The sequence below is a fragment of the Cololabis saira genome, chromosome 5, assembly GCF_033807715.1.
Source record: "Cololabis saira isolate AMF1-May2022 chromosome 5, fColSai1.1, whole genome shotgun sequence".
NCBI lineage: Eukaryota > Metazoa > Chordata > Actinopteri > Beloniformes > Belonidae > Cololabis > Cololabis saira.
In genome coordinates, this window is record NC_084591.1 from 43,579,083 (window position 1) to 43,597,347 (window position 18,265).

General features: G+C 43.3%; 1 protein-coding gene across 2 annotated transcripts; it reads left to right on the top strand.

Moving 5' to 3' along the window:
- asb15a (ankyrin repeat and SOCS box containing 15a) lies at positions 1-14,872 on the top strand. 2 transcript variants are annotated; one of them, XR_009782738.1, is made up of 9 exons: positions 1-56; positions 1,522-1,671; positions 1,909-2,040; positions 3,463-3,621; positions 3,717-3,962; positions 8,434-8,605; positions 10,912-11,463; positions 14,332-14,485; positions 14,577-14,703. XR_009782738.1 is itself a non-coding variant. In XM_061722695.1 (9 exons), the coding sequence occupies exons 1-9, from the start codon at positions 5-7 to the stop codon at positions 14,732-14,734; spliced, it is 1,752 nt and encodes a 583-aa protein (XP_061578679.1). In that variant the 5' UTR covers positions 1-4; the 3' UTR covers positions 14,735-14,872. The 2 variants fall into 2 exon arrangements, 1 of the variants encoding a protein (XP_061578679.1); XM_061722695.1 differs by having other exon boundaries at positions 10,912-11,440; positions 14,577-14,872.
- The last annotated feature ends 3,393 nt before the right edge of the window (positions 14,873-18,265 follow it).

Below are 18,265 nucleotides of genomic sequence, written 5' to 3' on the forward strand. Positions count from 1 at the left end.
CAGTATGTTGCAGCTGCCGCTTCACTCCGTCACTCCGGCCCTGAAACATTTAACAGGTGAGAAACACACATTTATCATCTTTCAACCGTATTTTCAAAGGCATCAATGAAAGTGTAACTGTGAAAGTGAAATACTGTTGCTGTGCCTGAAAGCAATGAAGAAGTCAAAGCGTGCAGACAACTGAAGTAAACAGTTTTTTCCAAACAAGTCTTACATTTCACCTCTGCTGCTCTACATGTCTTCTTGATAAAATGCATTCATATTCTTTCACGCTTAGACTATATCTCTTTTAAGAAAGATTTAAAGTCTTTATACCGACAGTTTAAAGACCACATCTGTTATATTTGGTGGAGTGTCCAAGGAATGACTAAACTCCATTAAAGCGACCCTACGTAACTTTTCCACCTTAATATCATATTTCCAGAGTCATTGTGATGGTACATCAACATCCAACAGGTTTAATGAACCTCTGTCATGATCTGAGGGAGTCTGTATCGCCTTCACTGGCACTATGTAACTTTGAGGAGCATGGTAGGAACCCTTCCACACTAAAAAACTACAAATCTTCTCGGCTTTGACTGCTTTACGGCATACGTCACTTCCCCCTCCTTCCTGATTCGCAGTCGAGACGAAAATGGGCGGGGCGTGGAGCGCAGAGCAGGAGAAGCTGGTAACCCGTTGCTGCTGCAGCAGCTCCACACAACAGACGTGGGGAAAAGATCGCTAATGGTTTAACTTTTCAACGCAGTTGCTGGCCAGCTCTCTGCGGTGCAATTAACCCCAATCTTCAGATAAAACTAGTTTGTTGAGGAAAAAATATTAACTCTTATTTGTAGCTGCAGAGGAAAAAAATGATCTCACGAGGAAAACAAAAATATTGCTCACGCCTCGGAGCCTCTTCAACATGATATAGCAGTCAAAAAAAAGAAAAGAGAAGTAAGAGGGATACAAAACATGTACTGTATGTTGTACTACTATACTCATTTATTGAAACACATGGCGAGTCAAACATTTACCAAAGCAGCTGCCAAACACTCCTAAACAAGGTAGTAAGACGTGGGTTGTGCAGAACTGCGGCAGTAAATCCTTCTAAAGAGTGGAGCTCCGACGAGGAGCTGCACTCTTTAGAAGGGATTTCATATGGATCCAGACCATTAATAATCATTATTTTCTCCATATACTGCTCCCTGGCTTCCTTGTTTAAGGTATCCCGGTAAATTCCAGTTCCTTTCCAGCAGTTTAACATCTTTTTTTTTGCGTTCCGTCTGTTCACTTGGTGAAACAGAAAAGCGTCCCGTCTTCTCTCAAAACAAATGCACGCGACGGGACAGGAGTTTTCCGGCAGTACGCGCCGATGCTCATGGGAAATGTAGTGTTCTTTCTGGGAAAGCACTACCGCTTTTGTCCAAAAGATGCTGCCAAACTCAGAAAAGCTGAAAGTCACGTTGTGCTGCTTTAAATCCTTGATGGAAATGAAGCAGTATGAGGTTTATACGTGTGTTTTCACGTGTTTCCTGTCAGGAATGGATGCAGCAGGTGACATGGATGAAGATGAATATCTGGACCCTGATGTTCAGATGGTCATTCAGGAGTCCTGTCAAAAACAACAACCTTTTGCCATTTCTGTTTGGGGGAGTGAAACTTTGAAACTTGCAAATGTTATTAAACAAGGTAAAGTAAAATCCTGGTGTGGATAGTCAATCATGTTTTTCCTCATGTTCTTTAGGTTGTGGAGGAAAGAGAAAAAAACTTACAGAAGCAGATTCCCCCAATTTGTTTGTGCTATTTAAGGCCAAGGAGGATGCATGGCGATCAATATCAAGCATTTAAAATGACCACTGATTTAAAAAACTGTGCAAATATTTCAGTGTTTAACTAAAAAACACAGATCAAACCCTCTCTCTGCAGGGGATATGTTAGCTCTGCAGGAGCTCTGTGATTCCTCAACAGCTTTTAGTCAGGCGGATGAACAAGGCTGGTATCCTCTACACAGAGCAGCAGTCCAGCCCCTGCTCCCCATCCTGGAGACGGTGCTGTACGGTGGGTAAGATGTCCACGCTTTTCATTTCAGTCAGCTCATGTTCCAGACAGAATAACATAACAACTATAGTTTGGTATCTTGGCAAATACCCGAAGTAGATGCAAGTAGATGCTGGAGCAGTAATGGGATTTTTGTCTCAAAGTTGTGCATTGTTTGACAAGGTAGAGATGGGCATATGTGATCCTTCAAAAGGATGAATGAACTAAAGGTTATAATTGGGGATGTAGCATGTAGAGAAGTTCATGTCAATATAAAGTGTTACTCTTATTGGCAGCCTGAGTATCTGTTGTGTTTGTGAATGTTACCTCCTCCTCATTGTAGCCTTTCCTCCTATTCAGAAACAACAGACTAATACTATCAATTCACCTTTACAAAGTTTGGTCCAGTACTAGCAGTACTGGAGTTGTAAAAAAAAAATCAGGGGGGATGGTGGATTTTATCATATGGGGACAGATAATTTGATGCTGATTACAAATAATATAATATATTACAAGCAATAGCACTGACCAAAACACCTGCAGAAATACTGCAGGAATGACATAGCAGCAGTTAAATGCAGCCTTCTGTAAGCTTTAAATATCCACTGGGCTTACATCAAATACATCAAAACACAACAATAAAAAACAGTTTTCTGAACTTATCAATATGACTCTGTCCTTCACAGGATAAGTAAAATGGATCACTGCAAAAACTCAAAATCTTAACAAGAATATTTGTCTTATTTCTAGTTAAAATGTCTCATTTTAGTAAAAATATCTCATTACACTTAAAACAAGACTCATCACTGGAAAAAACAACAATTTCCACCTGTTTCAAGTAGATTTTCACTTGAAATAAGTAGAAAAAAAGATTTTTTGCTTGTAATAAGAAGATAAATCTTGTCCCACTGGCAGATTTTTCTACTTATTTCAAGTGAAAATTTACCTGAAACAGGTGAAAATTGTCAAATAAGTTATTTTTCTGGTGTTATTTTTCTGGTGATAACTCTAAATGTTGAAATAGCAGTAAAACCACATTCATTGATGAAATGACATAAGGGATGGAAAGGGGGGATGGCAGTTTTACAAGGGGGATGATTTTGACCGTTTTTATTTCAGGGGGGGATGCCATCCCCCCTCATCCCCCCTTATCCCCCCTCAACTCCAGTACTGAGTACTAGTAAGAATGAGCATCCGGAAAAATCAAGGAATCTGTTCTATCTCCACAACAACATCACCAGTGTTTTTTCTCTGATGTGTTTGCACCTTTGCACGGTCTGCAGCTGAGTCTCTTGTCAGGTGTAATATAACCTCCCCTCTAACGCTGGTTCTTCAGTCATTGCCCCTGGGGACAGTCTGTTACAGCCCACAACTGGTCCTATAAGACATGAAATGCGTACCTTTAGACATGAAATAGAACGTAACGTTTGATCTGTGCCTCAGCATCTTTCAATCTGACGCTGGAGGAAAAGACTCTGGAGGGCGAGACCTTCCTGACTCTGGCGGTGAAAGCTGGTCTGGTGGAAAATGTCAAGATGTTGCTGGAGCATGGAGCTTCTCCTCACACAGCCAATGGGAAAAATGAATCCCCTCTGCTCTTAGGTCAGAACATTGTCTCAGTATCTTCAGCCAAGAAATGTTCATGAGAAAAAAAAAACAAACAGCTTCAGTTCCTCCACCTGGTGTTTTTTCTGCAGCGGTCAGAGAGGGATCTGTTCAGATGACGTCCAGTCTGATTGCTGCTGGAGCTAAAGTGGAGCAGGTGTGTCTGAAGAAGTGGACAGCTGTGCACGAGGCCTCTAGGGCCGGCTGTGTCCGCATCATGGAGCTGTTGCTGCAGAACGGCGGGCAGGTTGCAGAGACAGACCAGTATGGAGTCACTCCTCTGGGCATCGCTGCAGAATACAGCCATGCTGAAGTCCTGGAGGTCCTCATCAAACACGGTGAGGTATTGTTACATACATGTTCCCCTGAATGCAACAGATCCATGTCACAGCTAAGTTCATTCATATGATTCTTATGTTGCCATTTTCAATTGACAGAAACTTATCAGAACCTTTCTTTGGAACTAGAGCTTTTCAGGCTCTTATTTTACATAGAGAATGACTTTCAGACTAATATTCATGAGAAGGAAATGGATTTTAGCCTGCACGTTATCATGTTATCTTTATACTGTGAATATTTAGGTGAATGTGGGTGGGATGCATAGGTTATCACAGTCATCATTACATATTTGGTCAGGGCTGCAACAGCAAACACGCTATGTAGTAAGGGAGTACTACATGTTTGGTCACTGACAAGTGGATCCTCACTGTGACATATCCTTCATCCATAGAAACTAATGCAGAGCCCTTAAAAGTAATAAGCACCCTAAAATGTGTATGTTTAGTTTAGTTTAGTTTAGTTTATTGGTCTTTTCAATTCCCACAAACCCCAAGTACAAGTGTAATTCATCAGTGTTATACAAAAAAATATAAATATAATTTAAATATAACATAATATAAATATAATTTTCGGTATATATATATATATATATATATATATACTCACTCACTCACTCATCTTCTCCTGCTTTATCCGTTCCCGGGTCGCAGCAGCCTCAGCAGGGATGCCCAGACTTCCCTCACCCCAGACACTTCCTCCAGCTCCTCCGAGGGGAGTCCGAGGCGTTCCCAGGCCAGCCGAGAGACATAGTCTCTCCAGCGTGTCCCGGGTCTTCCCCGGGGTCTCCTCCCGGTGGGACATGCCTGGAACACCTCCCTAGGGAGGAGGGACATGCCTAGAACACCTCCCTAGGGAGACGGGACATGCCTGGAACTCCTCCCTAGGGAGGCGTCCAGGAGGCATCCGGTACAGATGCCCAAGCCACCTCAGCTGACTCCTCTCAATGTAAAGGAGCAGCGGCTCGACTCCCAGCTCCTCCCGGGTGACCGAACTCCTCACCCTATCTCTAAGGGAGCGTCCAGCCACCCTGCGGAGGAAACTCATCTCGGCCGCTTGTATCCGCAATCTTGTCCTTTCGGTCACTACCCAAAGTTCATGACCATAGGTGAGGGTAGGGGCGTAGACTGACCGGTAAATCGAGAACTTCGCCTTTCGACTCAGCTCCCTCTTCACCACGACGGTCCAGTACATCGACCGCATTACTGCGGACGCTGCACCGATCCGTCTGTCAATATCCCGCTCCATCGTTCCCTCACTCGTGAACAAGATCCCGAGATACTTGAACTCCTCCACCTGAGGCAGGACTTCTCCACCCACCCGGAGAAGGCACGCCACCCTTTTCCGATGGAGAACCATGGCCTCGGTCTTGGAGGTGCTGATTCTCATCCCTGCCGCGTCGCACTCGGCCGCAAACCGCCCCAGCACATGCTGAAGGTCCCGGTCCGATGAAGCCAACAGGACAACATCATCTGCAAAAAGCAGAGATGATATCCTGTGGTTCCCAAAACGGATCCCCTCCTGGCTGCGCCTAGAAATCCTGTCCATAAAAATTATGAACAGGACCGGTGACAAAGGGCAGCCCTGCCGGAGTCCAACATGCACTGGGAACAAGTCTGACTTACTGCCGGCAATGCGAACCAGACTCCTGCTTCGATCATACAGAGACCGGACAGCCCTTAGTAGAGGGCCCCGGACTCCATACTCACTGCCCCCCCAGAGAATGGCACGAGGGACACGGTCAAATGCCTTCTCCAGATCCACAAAGCACATGTAGACTGGTTGGGCAAATTCCCATGAACCCTCGAGCACCCTGTGGAGGGTGTAGAGTTGGTCCAGTGTTCCACGACCCGGACGAAAACCGCATTGTTCGTCCTTAATCCGAGGTTCGACTATCGGCCGTAATCTCCTCTCCAGTACCCTGGCGTAGACTTTCCCGGGGAGGCTGAGAAGTGTGATCCCCCTATAGTTGGAACACACTCTCCGGTCCCCCATTTTAAACAGAGGGACCACCACCCCGGTTTGCCACCCCAGCGGTACTGTCCCCTTCCTCCATGCAATGTCGCAGAGGCGTGTCAACCAAGACAGCCCTACGACATCCAGAGACTTGAGGTACTCAGGGTGAATCTCATCCACCCCCGGTGCCACCGAGGAGCTTACGAACCACCTCAGTGACCTCGGCTTGGGTGATGGATGAGCACGCCCCAGAGTCCTCACTCTCTGCTTCCTCAGTGGAAGGCATGTCAGTCGGGTTGAGGAGATCCTCAAAGTATTCCTTCCACCGTCCGACAATGTCCCCAGTCGAGGTCAACAGCTCCCCACCCACACCATAAACGGTGCCGGCAGAGTACTGCTTCCCCCTTCTGAGGCGCCAAACGGTCCTCCAGAATTTCCTCGAGGCCGACCGAAAGTCTTCCTCCATGGCCTCCCCGAAATCCTCCCAGACCCGAGTTTTTGCCTCCAAGACTGCCCGAGCCGCGGCTCGCTTGGCCTGCCGGTACCCATCTACTGCGTCAGGAGTCCCACCGGCCAACATAGCCCGTTAAGACTCCTTCTTCAGTCTGACGGCATCCTGTACTTCCGGTGTCCACCACCGGGTTCTAGGATTGCTGCCACGACAGGCACCGGAGACCTTGCGACCACAACTTCGAGCCGCCGCGTCGACAATGGAGGCAGAGAACATGGTCCACTCGGACTCGATGTCCCCCGCCTCCCCCGGGATCCGAGAGAAGCTCTCTCGGAGGTGGGAGTTGAAGATGTCCCTGACAGAGGGCTCGGCCAGACGTTCCCAACAGACCCTCACAATCCGTTTGGGTCTGCCCGGTCTGTCCAACCTCCTCCTCGGCCAGCGCATCCAACTCACCACCAGGTGGTGATCAGTTGACAGCTCAGCCCCTCTCTTCACCCGAGTGTCCAAGACATACGGCCGAAGGTCAGATGAAACGACAACAAAGTCGATCATTGACCTCCGGCCTAGGGTGTCCTGGTGCCACGTGCACTGATGGACACCCTTATGTTTGAACATGGTGTTCGTTATGGACAAACCGTGACTAGCACAGAAGTCCAACAACAAAACACCGCTCGGGTTCAGATCGGGGAGGCCGTTCCTCCCAATCACGCCTCTCCAGGTATCACTGTCATTACCCACGTGAGCGTTGAAGTCCCCCAGTAGAACAATGGAGTCCCAAGTTGGAGCACCATCAAGTACTCCTCCCAGGGACTCCAAGAAGGCCGGGTACTCCCCACTGCTGTTCGGCCCGTAGGCACAAACAACAGTGAGAGACCTTTTCCCGACCCGAAGGCGCAGGGAAGCGACCCTCTCGTTCACCGGGGTAAACTCCAACACATGGCGGCTGAGCTGGGGGGCTATAACCAAGCCCACACCAGCCCGCCTCTCACCCTGGGCAACTCCAGAGTAGTGGAGGGTCCAGCCCCTTTCAAGGAGCTGGGTTCCAGAGCCCAAGCTATGTGTGGAGGTGAGCCCAACTATCTCTAGCCGGTATATCTCAACCTCATGCACAAGCTCCGGCTCCTTCCCCCCCAGCGAGGTGACATTCCATGTCCCCACTGTGAGGGTTTTGGTCCAGGGATTGGGTCGTCGAGGCACCCCGCCACGACTGCTACCCAGCCCACATTGCACCGGCCTTTCATGGACCTTCCTGCGGGTGGTGGGCCTACAGGAAGGCGGGCCCACGTCGCCGTTTCGGGCTGAGCCCGGCCGGGTCCCACGGGAAAGACCCGGCCACCAGGCGCTCGCCAGCGAGCCCCGACCCCAGGCCTGGCTCCAGGGCGGGGCCCCGGTGACGCCGATCCGGGCGACGTATATATATATATATATATACATATATATATATATATATATATACATATATATATATATATATATATATACACCATTTTAGCTAAAGACCAAGGACCAAAAGGTGTAGACTGAAGCCTAAGCTTATGACGCCTACCCTTTTCAAAAAAATGTTAGCTTTCATAAACTAGTGCAATGTTATTAATTAATATCATTCCATACAAATACATATATATATATATATATATATATATATATATATATATATATATATATATATATATATATATATATATATATATATATATACATCATGCATACACATAGGTACCTGCCTATGTGTATTATCTTTTTGTTTTATAGTTATTAATCATATTGTATTTATAGCTGCTTTTGAATTGTAATAACGTGCTACACATTTTCATTTCTGTATTAAAGCTGTTCCACAGATTAACTCCTGTCACTGAGATGCATCGTTGTTTAACGTTGGTTCTTGCCTTTGTTTTCCTGAACATAAATGTTCCCCTGAGTTCATATTGGCTAACTCTGCTTTGGAAGAGCTTCTGAATACTGTCAGGAAGTGTTTTATTGTTGATTTTGAGTATAAATTGCCCTGATGTAATTATAAAAAACATTTTACTGCTTAATAACAAGTGCTCTGCTTTTGCATTTAGGTGCCGACGTAAATGCTCAGGCCCCAAATGGCGACAGCGTTCTGTACGATGCTGCAGGTGCAGGGAACCCCGACTGCATCAACATCCTGCTGCAACATGGAGCTAATCCCAACGTACACAGCCTGAGCTCTCAGCTGCCCATCCACCGGGCTGCTTACGAAGGTCACTACCTGTGAGTGAGCTGCTGCTCTGCACCACCAGTCATCATCAATTCTTTTTTAAAGCTTAGAATCTTAAAGTTAATTAACGAAACAAAACATTCTGTGTATGTAAACATGTCTACAGTGCAGTTTGAGTCTCTGAAAGCGTGCAACTTGCCACACTTTCATATGGTAGAGTGTGTGCAGAAAGCTGTAAAGTAACAGAGTTGGTATATCTAATAATCATCAAAAATAAAGAAGCTTGTCCAACATAAAAAACTGTTCACCATTTATCTGTTCAGACACAGTTATGGGATATTTTAAGGATCTGAAGTTTCATCCCGATTAGTCGTCCCGTCCGGTTCAGGGATGACTGAGAGATGTGCGACCTGTCAGCAGCTAAATGGTTCATGTTGCTGGGAACCGGGGCGTAGCTGGGACCAGTTCAGCAGAGATCTAAAAGGATCCTCTTGGTGACATAAATCAGCTGATCATAAATCAGATGCAGACGTCATCCTGGACCAGCAGGTCAGCGTGGTCCCTGAAGACTCTTCAATGTACGCCAAAGCTTCCATGGTTGTGCAATTACACAACCTCACGCAGTCATTTATAGGAAACACATATCATTATCTAACCTTGTTGATTTTGAGTTAATTTCAGTATAATGTGATGGTCGTCTGTGTTCCTCAATCCTCACAACCGATCATCTTCACGTGACACAAACACAGTAAACCTGTCAGTTTACTTTGATTTAGGTTGTGGTGATCACTTTAAGACATTTCTGTTCGAAAATAAGGTTACACATGGTTTTCTTTCGTTGTTCAGGTATAAATCATAAATGTTCAAACACGTGAAGGAGATCAGAGGAGTATAAACTACTTCATAGCTGGACACTGCCAACTGACAGAATTTGCTTAGCTGTGTGCAAGTTCTCACTCCGGGTCCAAAATGTGTGTGGTGGTATCTACACACCCACACAAAGTTGATCTTTGAACATCCAACCATGACTGTGAAAAATGGCGTACGCAAGTTTTGCCATTTTTTGACCATGTGGCCCCCAGACCGAGACGTTTTCTATAGTCTTACCCAGAATGCCTGGATCATAATGCTGAAAAGTGACAGTTGAGATCTGTCAAGTGCAGTGTGACACATTTATGTGTGCAGCTACACAAAAATACAGAAAATCTATCTATGTATATGCCGTATTTTCTGGACTATAAGCTGCACCTGCTCTATTTAAAAAAAAACAATGAAAAAAAGATATACAAGCCGCACCTGCATACAAGCCGCATCCGCTCTATTTAAAAAAAACATATGCAAGCCGCAGATATTTATGTTGTTAGATTAGATATTTACTACATGTACAGAAGGATTTTGAACTGTAAATGATGTGCATGTTTGTACCTAAATAGATCTTTCCTAACAGTGTCTTTTAACACGGCAGCAACTTTGCTGATTAAAACGGGACAGAACCAAGAGAAAATAACCGGTATTTATTTATCTATTTATCTGTTTGAAATCTGCTTCTACCTACTTCTATCTGCTAAAGAAGAAGTAGCGTATTCTTCTTTGCATTTATTTTGTCTTAGTTTTGATTCTAATTCCGGTTAGAGCAAAGATCTTCTATACACAAGATAGCGCATTGCCGTTACTGGCAATGGTTTGAAATTGTATCCACTTCCGGTCTCCTAAGTGGGCGTGGCCGCCCCTCTCCCTACATCGTTTTGGAACATACAACACTAGATACAGTACAACTTTCTTCCAAAAATACTTAAATAATAAAAATAACAGTATTATTAAGCAAAGAAGCAAGTTTTATTTTAGTTTTAAACTTCATTTTATCCGATGGGAAAACGATGAGAGCCAAATCTGGCGAGAGTGTGTTGCTCAGACAGAGACAGGTCTCAAACAAAGTTCATTTTCTCCTAATCTGTCGGTCTGAAAATGTCCATTTTGGTGTCAGAATGTTCAGAAGGTTTGTGGCTTTTGAAAAATGGGTCCCATATTTACTTGGGTTACTATGGGGCGAAGGAAATGGTAATAATCTGTGCTCACGTTCACTTTTCCCATAGGACTCAATAGACTCAGGACCTACTTCCGGTCTCCTAAAGGGGCGTGGCAGTCACGTGACACAGATACAGCAACTAGAACCTTAGTGGGCTGTCTCGGTTTATAGAACGTCTCTGGTTAGAGCGCCCCGAACGGTGGAAGAAAAATCCACAGAATAGAACCTTTGTATAAGCCGCATCGTTTAAAACCTATGAAAAAAGTAGCGGCTTATAGTCCAGAAAATACGGTATGTAGCTTTTACTAATGTATTGTTTTATTTATCCACCAGGGCTTTGAGGATTCTGATCCCCGTCACCACTAGGAGAGCCCTGCGACTGTCCGGTCAGAGCCCCCTGCACTCGGCTGCGGACGGAGGTCACGCCCAGTGCCTGGAGCTCCTGCTGCAGAAAGGTTTTGATGTCAACGCTCTTTTAGCCCCTCACATGTCTGAAAACTACGGAGACATGCGGCAGAGCTCTCTTTACTTTGCAGTCTCCAATGGAGATGCCACATGTACTGACATACTGCTGAAAATGGGGGCCCAACCAGACCTGGACCCCCTGCACTGCCTGCTCGTGGCGGTCAGGTCCAGCCGGTACGAGATCGTGAAGCTGCTCCTGGCGGCTGCAGCGGACGTGAACTGCTACTTCACGGTGGTCAACGACACAGTGTTCCCCACAGCGCTGCAGTACTGCCTGAAGGATGAGGTGATGCTCACGCTTCTGCTCAACAATGGCTACAATGCAGAGAAGTGTTTCTGTTGTGACCATGACGACGGCTGGGATCCAACGTGCTCCAATCAGGAGGGAAAGATTGCTGTGAGTTTTTCTTTATACATACAGTAAGTTCAGCACATCTTACAATTCTAATGCTCCATTTGAAAAGACCGGACTTGAGTTAACTTAAATGGGAACAGTTATTTGAGATATTTGTGGTTTTCGCTACACATGAGGATCACATGTGGAGTCTTTCATATTTTTACCATACAGGACTGTCGCAGAAAATTAGAATATTGTGATAAAGTTCTTTATTTTCTGTAATGCAATTAAAAAAAACAAAAATGTCATACATTCTGGATTCATTACAAATCAACTGAAATATTGCAAGCCTTTTATTATTTTAATATTGCTGATTATGGCTTACAGTTTAAGATTAAGATTCCCAGAATATTCTTATTTTTTGAGATAGGATATTTGAGTTTTCTTAAGCTGTAAGCCATGATCAGCAATATTAAAATAATAAAAGGCTTGCAATATTTCAGTTGATTTGTAATGAATCCAGAATGTATGACATTTTTGTTTTTTTAATTGCATTACAGAAAATAAAGAACTTTATCACAATATTCTAATTTTCTGAGACAGTCCTGTACATACCTTTCCTAATTTGTTATTTCAGGGTGTTTTCTTTAATTAAAAAGGCCAATCCCAATGAAGTCAGGACATTGTGTAAAATGTATATAAAATACAAAATGAAATTATTTGCAAATAGTTTTCTACCTCAAACTGATTAACCCTATTGTCCATCCATCCATCCATCCATCCATCTTCTTCCGTTTACCCGTTCCCGGGTCGCGGGGGCAGCAGCCTCAGCAGGGATGCCCAGACTTCCCTCACCCCATACACTTCCTCCAGCTCCTCCAAGGGGAGTCCGAGGCGTTCCCAGGCCAGCCGAGAGACATAGTCTCTCCAGCGTGTCCTGGGTCTTCCCCGGGGCCTCCTCCCGGTGGGACATGCCTGGAACACCTCCCTAGGGAGGAGGGACATGCCTGGAACACCTCCCTAGGGAGGAGGGACATGCCTGGAACACCTCCCTAGGGAGGAGGGACATGCCTGGAACTCCTCCCTAGGGAGGCGTCCAGGAGGATCCGATACAGATGCCCAAGCCACTTCAGCTGACTCCTCTCAATGTGAAGGAGCAGCGGCTCGACTCCGAGCTCCTCCCGGGTGACCGAACTCCTCACCCTATCTCTAAGGGAGCGTCCAGCCACCCTGCGGAGGAAACTCATCTCGGCCGCTTGTATCCGCGATCTTGTCCTTTCGGTCACTACCCAAAGTTCATGACCATAGGTGAGGGTAGGAGCGTAGATTGACCGGTAAATCGAGAGCTTCGCCTTTCGACTCAGCTCCTTCTTCACCACGACGGTCCAGTACATCGACCGCATAACTGCGGACGCTGCACCGATCCGTCTGTCAATCTCACGCTCCATCGTTCCCTCACTCGTGAACAAGATCCCGAGATACTTGAACTCCTCCACCTGAGGCAGGACTTCTCCACCCACCCGGAGAAGGCATGCCACCCTTTTCCGATGGAGAACCATGGCCTCGGTCTTGGAGGTGCTGATTCTCATCCCTATATAGTATATTATTATTTATTTATTTATTTTACAAATATTCACTCTTTTTGAATTTGATGCTTTCAAAAAATCTGGATCTGGGGCAAGAAAAGACCAGGAAAGATGGTCCAAGAAGATGGTTTTGGATCAAGGATGGGCCGAGGTTCACTGCTTTGTGAGGGCAAATAGTCCAGCTGTTTAAGAACAGTCTTTCTAGATGCACAATTGCAAAGAATATAGAGATTTCATCATGTACACTCCCTAAGATCATCAACGGATTCAGATAATCTGGAGAAATGTCTGCTGTAAGCAGAAAGGCTGAAAACTAACAATGAATGCCCGTGACCTTCGGCCCTTCTAGCAGCTCTGCTTTAAAAGCCGACAATCGTCTGTAAGGATTTTATCACGTGGGTTCAGGAGCACTTGAGAAAAGCATTGTCAGTTCACAAAGTTTGTCACTACATCTACATCTATCAAAGCAAAGCCATTATTCTGCACGTGTTGCAACAGCAAGGCTTTGCAGTAGGAGAGTAGGTGCTGGACTGACCCGCCTGCAGTCCAGAACTCCCTGCAGTCCAGACCCGGCTCCCACTGAAAAACGTGATATGCAGTACTCGAGTTGTAAAAATGTTGTGCTGATTACAAATAATATAATATATTACAAATAATAGCAGTGACCAAAACACCTGCAGAAATACTGCAGGAATGACATAGCAGCAGTTAAATGCAGCCTTCTGTAAGCTTGAAATATCCACTGGACTATCCTAATAACTTGTTATTTGACAATTTTCACCTGTTTCAAGTAAATTTTCACTTGAAATAAGTAGAAAAATCTGCCAGTGGGACAAGATTTATCTTCTCATTACAAGCAAAAAAATCTTGTTCCACTGGCAGATTTTTCTACTTATTTCAAGTGAAAATCTACTTGAAACAGGTGAAAATTGTTGTTTTTTCCAGTGATGAGTCTTGTTTTAAGTGTAATGAGACATTTTAACTAGAAATAAGACAAATATTCTTGTTAAGATTTGCAGTGTAGAAATGTGTTGCAGGCATCAAAGTCAAAATGAGTCGATATTTGTGAAAAAGAAAACTCAATGAAGTTTCAGTTTAAACATAAGATGCTCTTGTCTAGATATAGAATATAGGTTCAAAAGGATTTGTAAATCATTGTATCCTGTTTGACTTACCTCGTACACAATGTACCAACGTCGGTGGAATTGGGCGTTGTAAAACAGAAAAGAAAGAAAAGTAATATAATCTGAAAGTTCTAAATCATATAAGAATTGTTATTTTTTGTTAAATAACATAAATACATAAATACATAAACATAAATAAAAAAATGTTCTGTATTCATTAACCAAATCTTTTGGCCCCCAGTTTTGTGATTTCATCAGCGTCTCCTGGATGGTGAGACTGGTGGGAAGAGTTGTGTCAATTCTCCTCGACTATGTTGGCCAAGTTTCTCTCTGCTGCAAGCTGAAAAGGATGCTGAAGGAACACAGAGAGTGGCCTCAAATCCACCAGACCACTGGTGAGTTTACTGTGCTAAAACATTATAGAGGAATGTTACACAGAAGAGCTTTTCTATCACTTTGGTGTAATTGACTGTTGTTGTGATCCAGGCAGCCCTCGCTCTCTGGCTCACCTGAGCAGAGTGCAGATCAGGAAGAGCATGAGCTGCAGGACTCTGGCGTCCCTGCATTTACCCACCAGACTGAAGGACTACCTGCTGTTTAAGGAGAAAGATCTGTACGGAAAAATAATCTGCCGGGAGGACTGAGGGAACAAGACTGCTCCAGGGTCTACAGTCTTAAAAATGGGTCATTTGTATATGTGTGTATGTTTTGCGTATAAAAATACTCTGAATAAACACTTTAGAAGTGTAATAATTCAAAGAAAATAAAAAAGCCACATTTGTGAAACTTATAAGTGACCGTTGACTTGACTGAACCCAGAAAGCAGACACAAGGCGGCACAAGCTGGTTTTACTGGGAGACGTGTGCCGGGTTTCATCTGGACCTGGAAGTCTGTTGAAAAGTCGAGTTCCGCCTCTCCACATCCCTGCGCATGATATTACAGATGATAATGCAGCAAAGGTGGGAGAAACTGTGAGAAGAAATAGAACTAACTTTGAGCTTTTATTACAGATTCTGCATTTTAGTTTAGTTTATTTTGTTTTGGTCATTTACATTAAAGATGTTTGCATATACACACTGTATATGTATACACACAGGTATATATATATATATATATTATATATATATATATATATATATATATATATATATATATATATATATATATATATATATATATATATATATATATATATATATATATATATATATATATATATATATATATGTGTACACGTTTCTTTTTTTTCTTTTTTTTTTTAGACCAAAAAGGTATAGGCTGAAGCCTCATGGCTTATTTTGCCTATCCTTTTCAACAAAAGGCAGACTACAGAAAAGGAAAAAAGATACTAATAAGAAGAAAACGAAACAAACGAACAAAACAAAGAAAATGAACAAAGAAGAGAAGAAAATAAATGTGGTCACTCACGATTGAGGACAGCATAATTTAGACAGTTGGATATATAATATCAAGATAATTTATATTAGTGTTCTATATTTATCTATTATTTTAGATTCATAATTTTTTTTTAATTTGTAAATTGAGCTACTTTTTTTTAGTTCCTCATCCAGGCGGTTCCATAGTTTCACCCCTTTAACACTGATACACTTTGACATTTTGTTTGTTCTTGGCCATTTCTGCTCAAAAATGCCATAGCATTGTTCTGCAATTAATAATTAAAACCATATGTTTTCATATGTCTCCTCCTGTAATATGTTTATTGAAATCTGTCTTGGACACAGACTCATCATACAGATAGCATGTTTTATCATTTAGAATGTGTTGTCTCCAAAACAGCAATCTTATTTATCGATACGCTTTTTTCATCTCCAGAACTGTGTTTGTTTTTCTTTCTTTCTTTCTTTTCATTTTCTTGTTTCTTTTCTACTTAACTCCAGCCGTGAGCTTGTCTCTGGGTTCTCTACACCACACGATTCTTGATGATGGAATATGATCTTAAACTCACGTTTGCATACAAAGTCTAAGTTAAAGTTTTGCTGTCACTTCAAACCATGTTCCTACATGAACAGAAGCGTAAGCGTGTAAATAAGACAAAACGGAGACCAAACGGCCTGATTAGAGACGGCACCGCAGCACAATGTGTTGATGAATCAGTGAAGTCTAGACTTAATCAGTCTCTCAGCCTCTGGAAGGAACACGAGCTCCAGCCTTGATGTCGTGGCTTTGAAGCTTGGCCGTGTTTGTGTGAGGGGACGTGGGGTCCTGAGCTGAGTGGGTGATGCAGGTAAACCTGCTGATCAAGAGGTCATCACAGGAAGAGCTGTGGCAGCCGTGCAGCTTTCATCCCTCTCAGCACGGCCTTATTGTGAGCCACAAAGACGTTCCTACAAGACAGTACGTAATGGCCTTCTCCACCACATGTACATGTACATGTCAGGACCAGGATGCTGGGACCAGGACAGGGAGACGCCTCCTCAGTTTACATGTGTTCCCAAAGTGTTTCCAACTGTATTTTCTGCTAACGACACCCTCGTTGCTTTCATGCAGCAGATGAATGCTTCACTCCTGTATGGTCTTGGTATGTTTACAGGCAGTACTCGAGTTGTAAAAAAAAGTCAGGGGGGATGGTGGATTTTATTATATGGGGACAGATAATTTGTGCTGATTACAAATAATAAAATATATAACAAATAATAGCAGTGACCAAAACACCTGCAGAAATACTGCAGGAATGACATAGCAGCAGTTAAATGCAGCCTTCTGTAAGCTTTAAATATCCACTGGGCTTACATCAAATACATCAAAACACAACAATAAAAAACACTTTTCTGAACTTATCAATATGACTCTGTCCTTCACAGGATAAGTAACATGGATCACTGCAAAAACTCTAAATCTTAACAAGAATATTTGTCTTTTTTCTAGTTTAAATGTCTCATTTTAGTAAAAAAAAAATCTCATTACACTTAAAACAAGACTCATCACTGGAAAAAACAACAATTTTCACCTGTTTCAAGTAGATTTTCACTTGAAATAAGTAGAAAAATCTGCCAGTGGAACAAGATATTTTTGCTTGTAATGAGAAGATAAATCTTGTCCCACTGGCAGATTTTTCTACTTATTTCAAGTGAAAATTTACTTGAAACAGGTGAAAATTGTCAAATAAGTTATTTTTCTGGTGTTATTTTTCTGGTGATGACTCTAAATGTTGAAATAGCAGTAAAACCACATTCATTGATGAAATGACATAAGGGATGGAAAGGAGGGATATCAGTTTTACAGGGGGGTGATTTTGACCGTTTTTATTTCAGGGGGATACCATCCCCCCTCATCCCCCTCAACTCCAGTACTGGTTACAGGAATATCAGAGGAAATTCAGCAGCAAGTTCATGCACACCAGGACATCTCAGGAAGAGTGTCCTCTGACCTTTCAGAGCAGCCTCAGCATTAGTACGTGACGGTGCAGCTCGGCGAGAGGAAATTAAACAGGTTTTGTCCAATATCTGTGTCACAGCTCAGGATAGGACGCATGACACACAGCCTGGTGTGATGTTCTCAGCTTCCATCAGCCCAGTGCTTAACCAACATCTGAAGAATGCTTTTTGTTTTGGAGCTTGTCTGATTGTGCCGGTCGGGAGAACTTTTCCATTGCTTTTTTTTTCTTTTCTTGTTTATGTTTTTATATGTTTTTATCTGGTGATGTACAGCAACACAGGCTTGTTGTGGTTGTTGAGACCATTGTGGAATATACAGTATATAAAGCTACTACTAGTACTACTACTACTACTGTTATTTAGCAGATGCTTTCATCCAAAGCGACTTACATATGAGAGAACAACACAAGCACAAAAATCACATAGGAGGGTACAGCTGGATACGTTTTTTTTTTATAAAAAAGAAAGCTACGTCTAAGAAGACACCATCTTGACATAAGTGCATGCAGCTTACCAGATGCAGAAGTGCTCCTTAAAGAGCTGAGTCTTTAGCTTGCTCTTAAAAGCGGGTACAGACCCTGTAGATCGGACAGAGTTTGGTAGGTCGTTCCACCATCGGGGAACAATGGAGGAGAAGAGTCTAAAGCTATAAAAAAAAGAGCAATTACAAGAACCAAGAACATTAGACTTCAAAAAATAAGAAAATAAAACAACTTTAAGTATGTACAGTATTTGGATATCAACAAATACTAAATAAAGTGACTACAGTGCATCAGTTG

Coding starts and splice junctions, on each gene's coding strand:
- asb15a (XM_061722695.1), top strand. CDS start 5: ATGTTGCAGCTGCCGCTTCACTCCGTCACTCCGGCCCTGAAACATTTA. Junction 2,041..3,462: donor CCTGGAGACGGTGCTGTACG/GTGGGTAAGATG, acceptor TCTGTGCCTCAG/CATCTTTCAATCTGACGCTG. Junction 3,963..8,433: donor GGAGGTCCTCATCAAACACG/GTGAGGTATTGT, acceptor TTTTGCATTTAG/GTGCCGACGTAAATGCTCAG.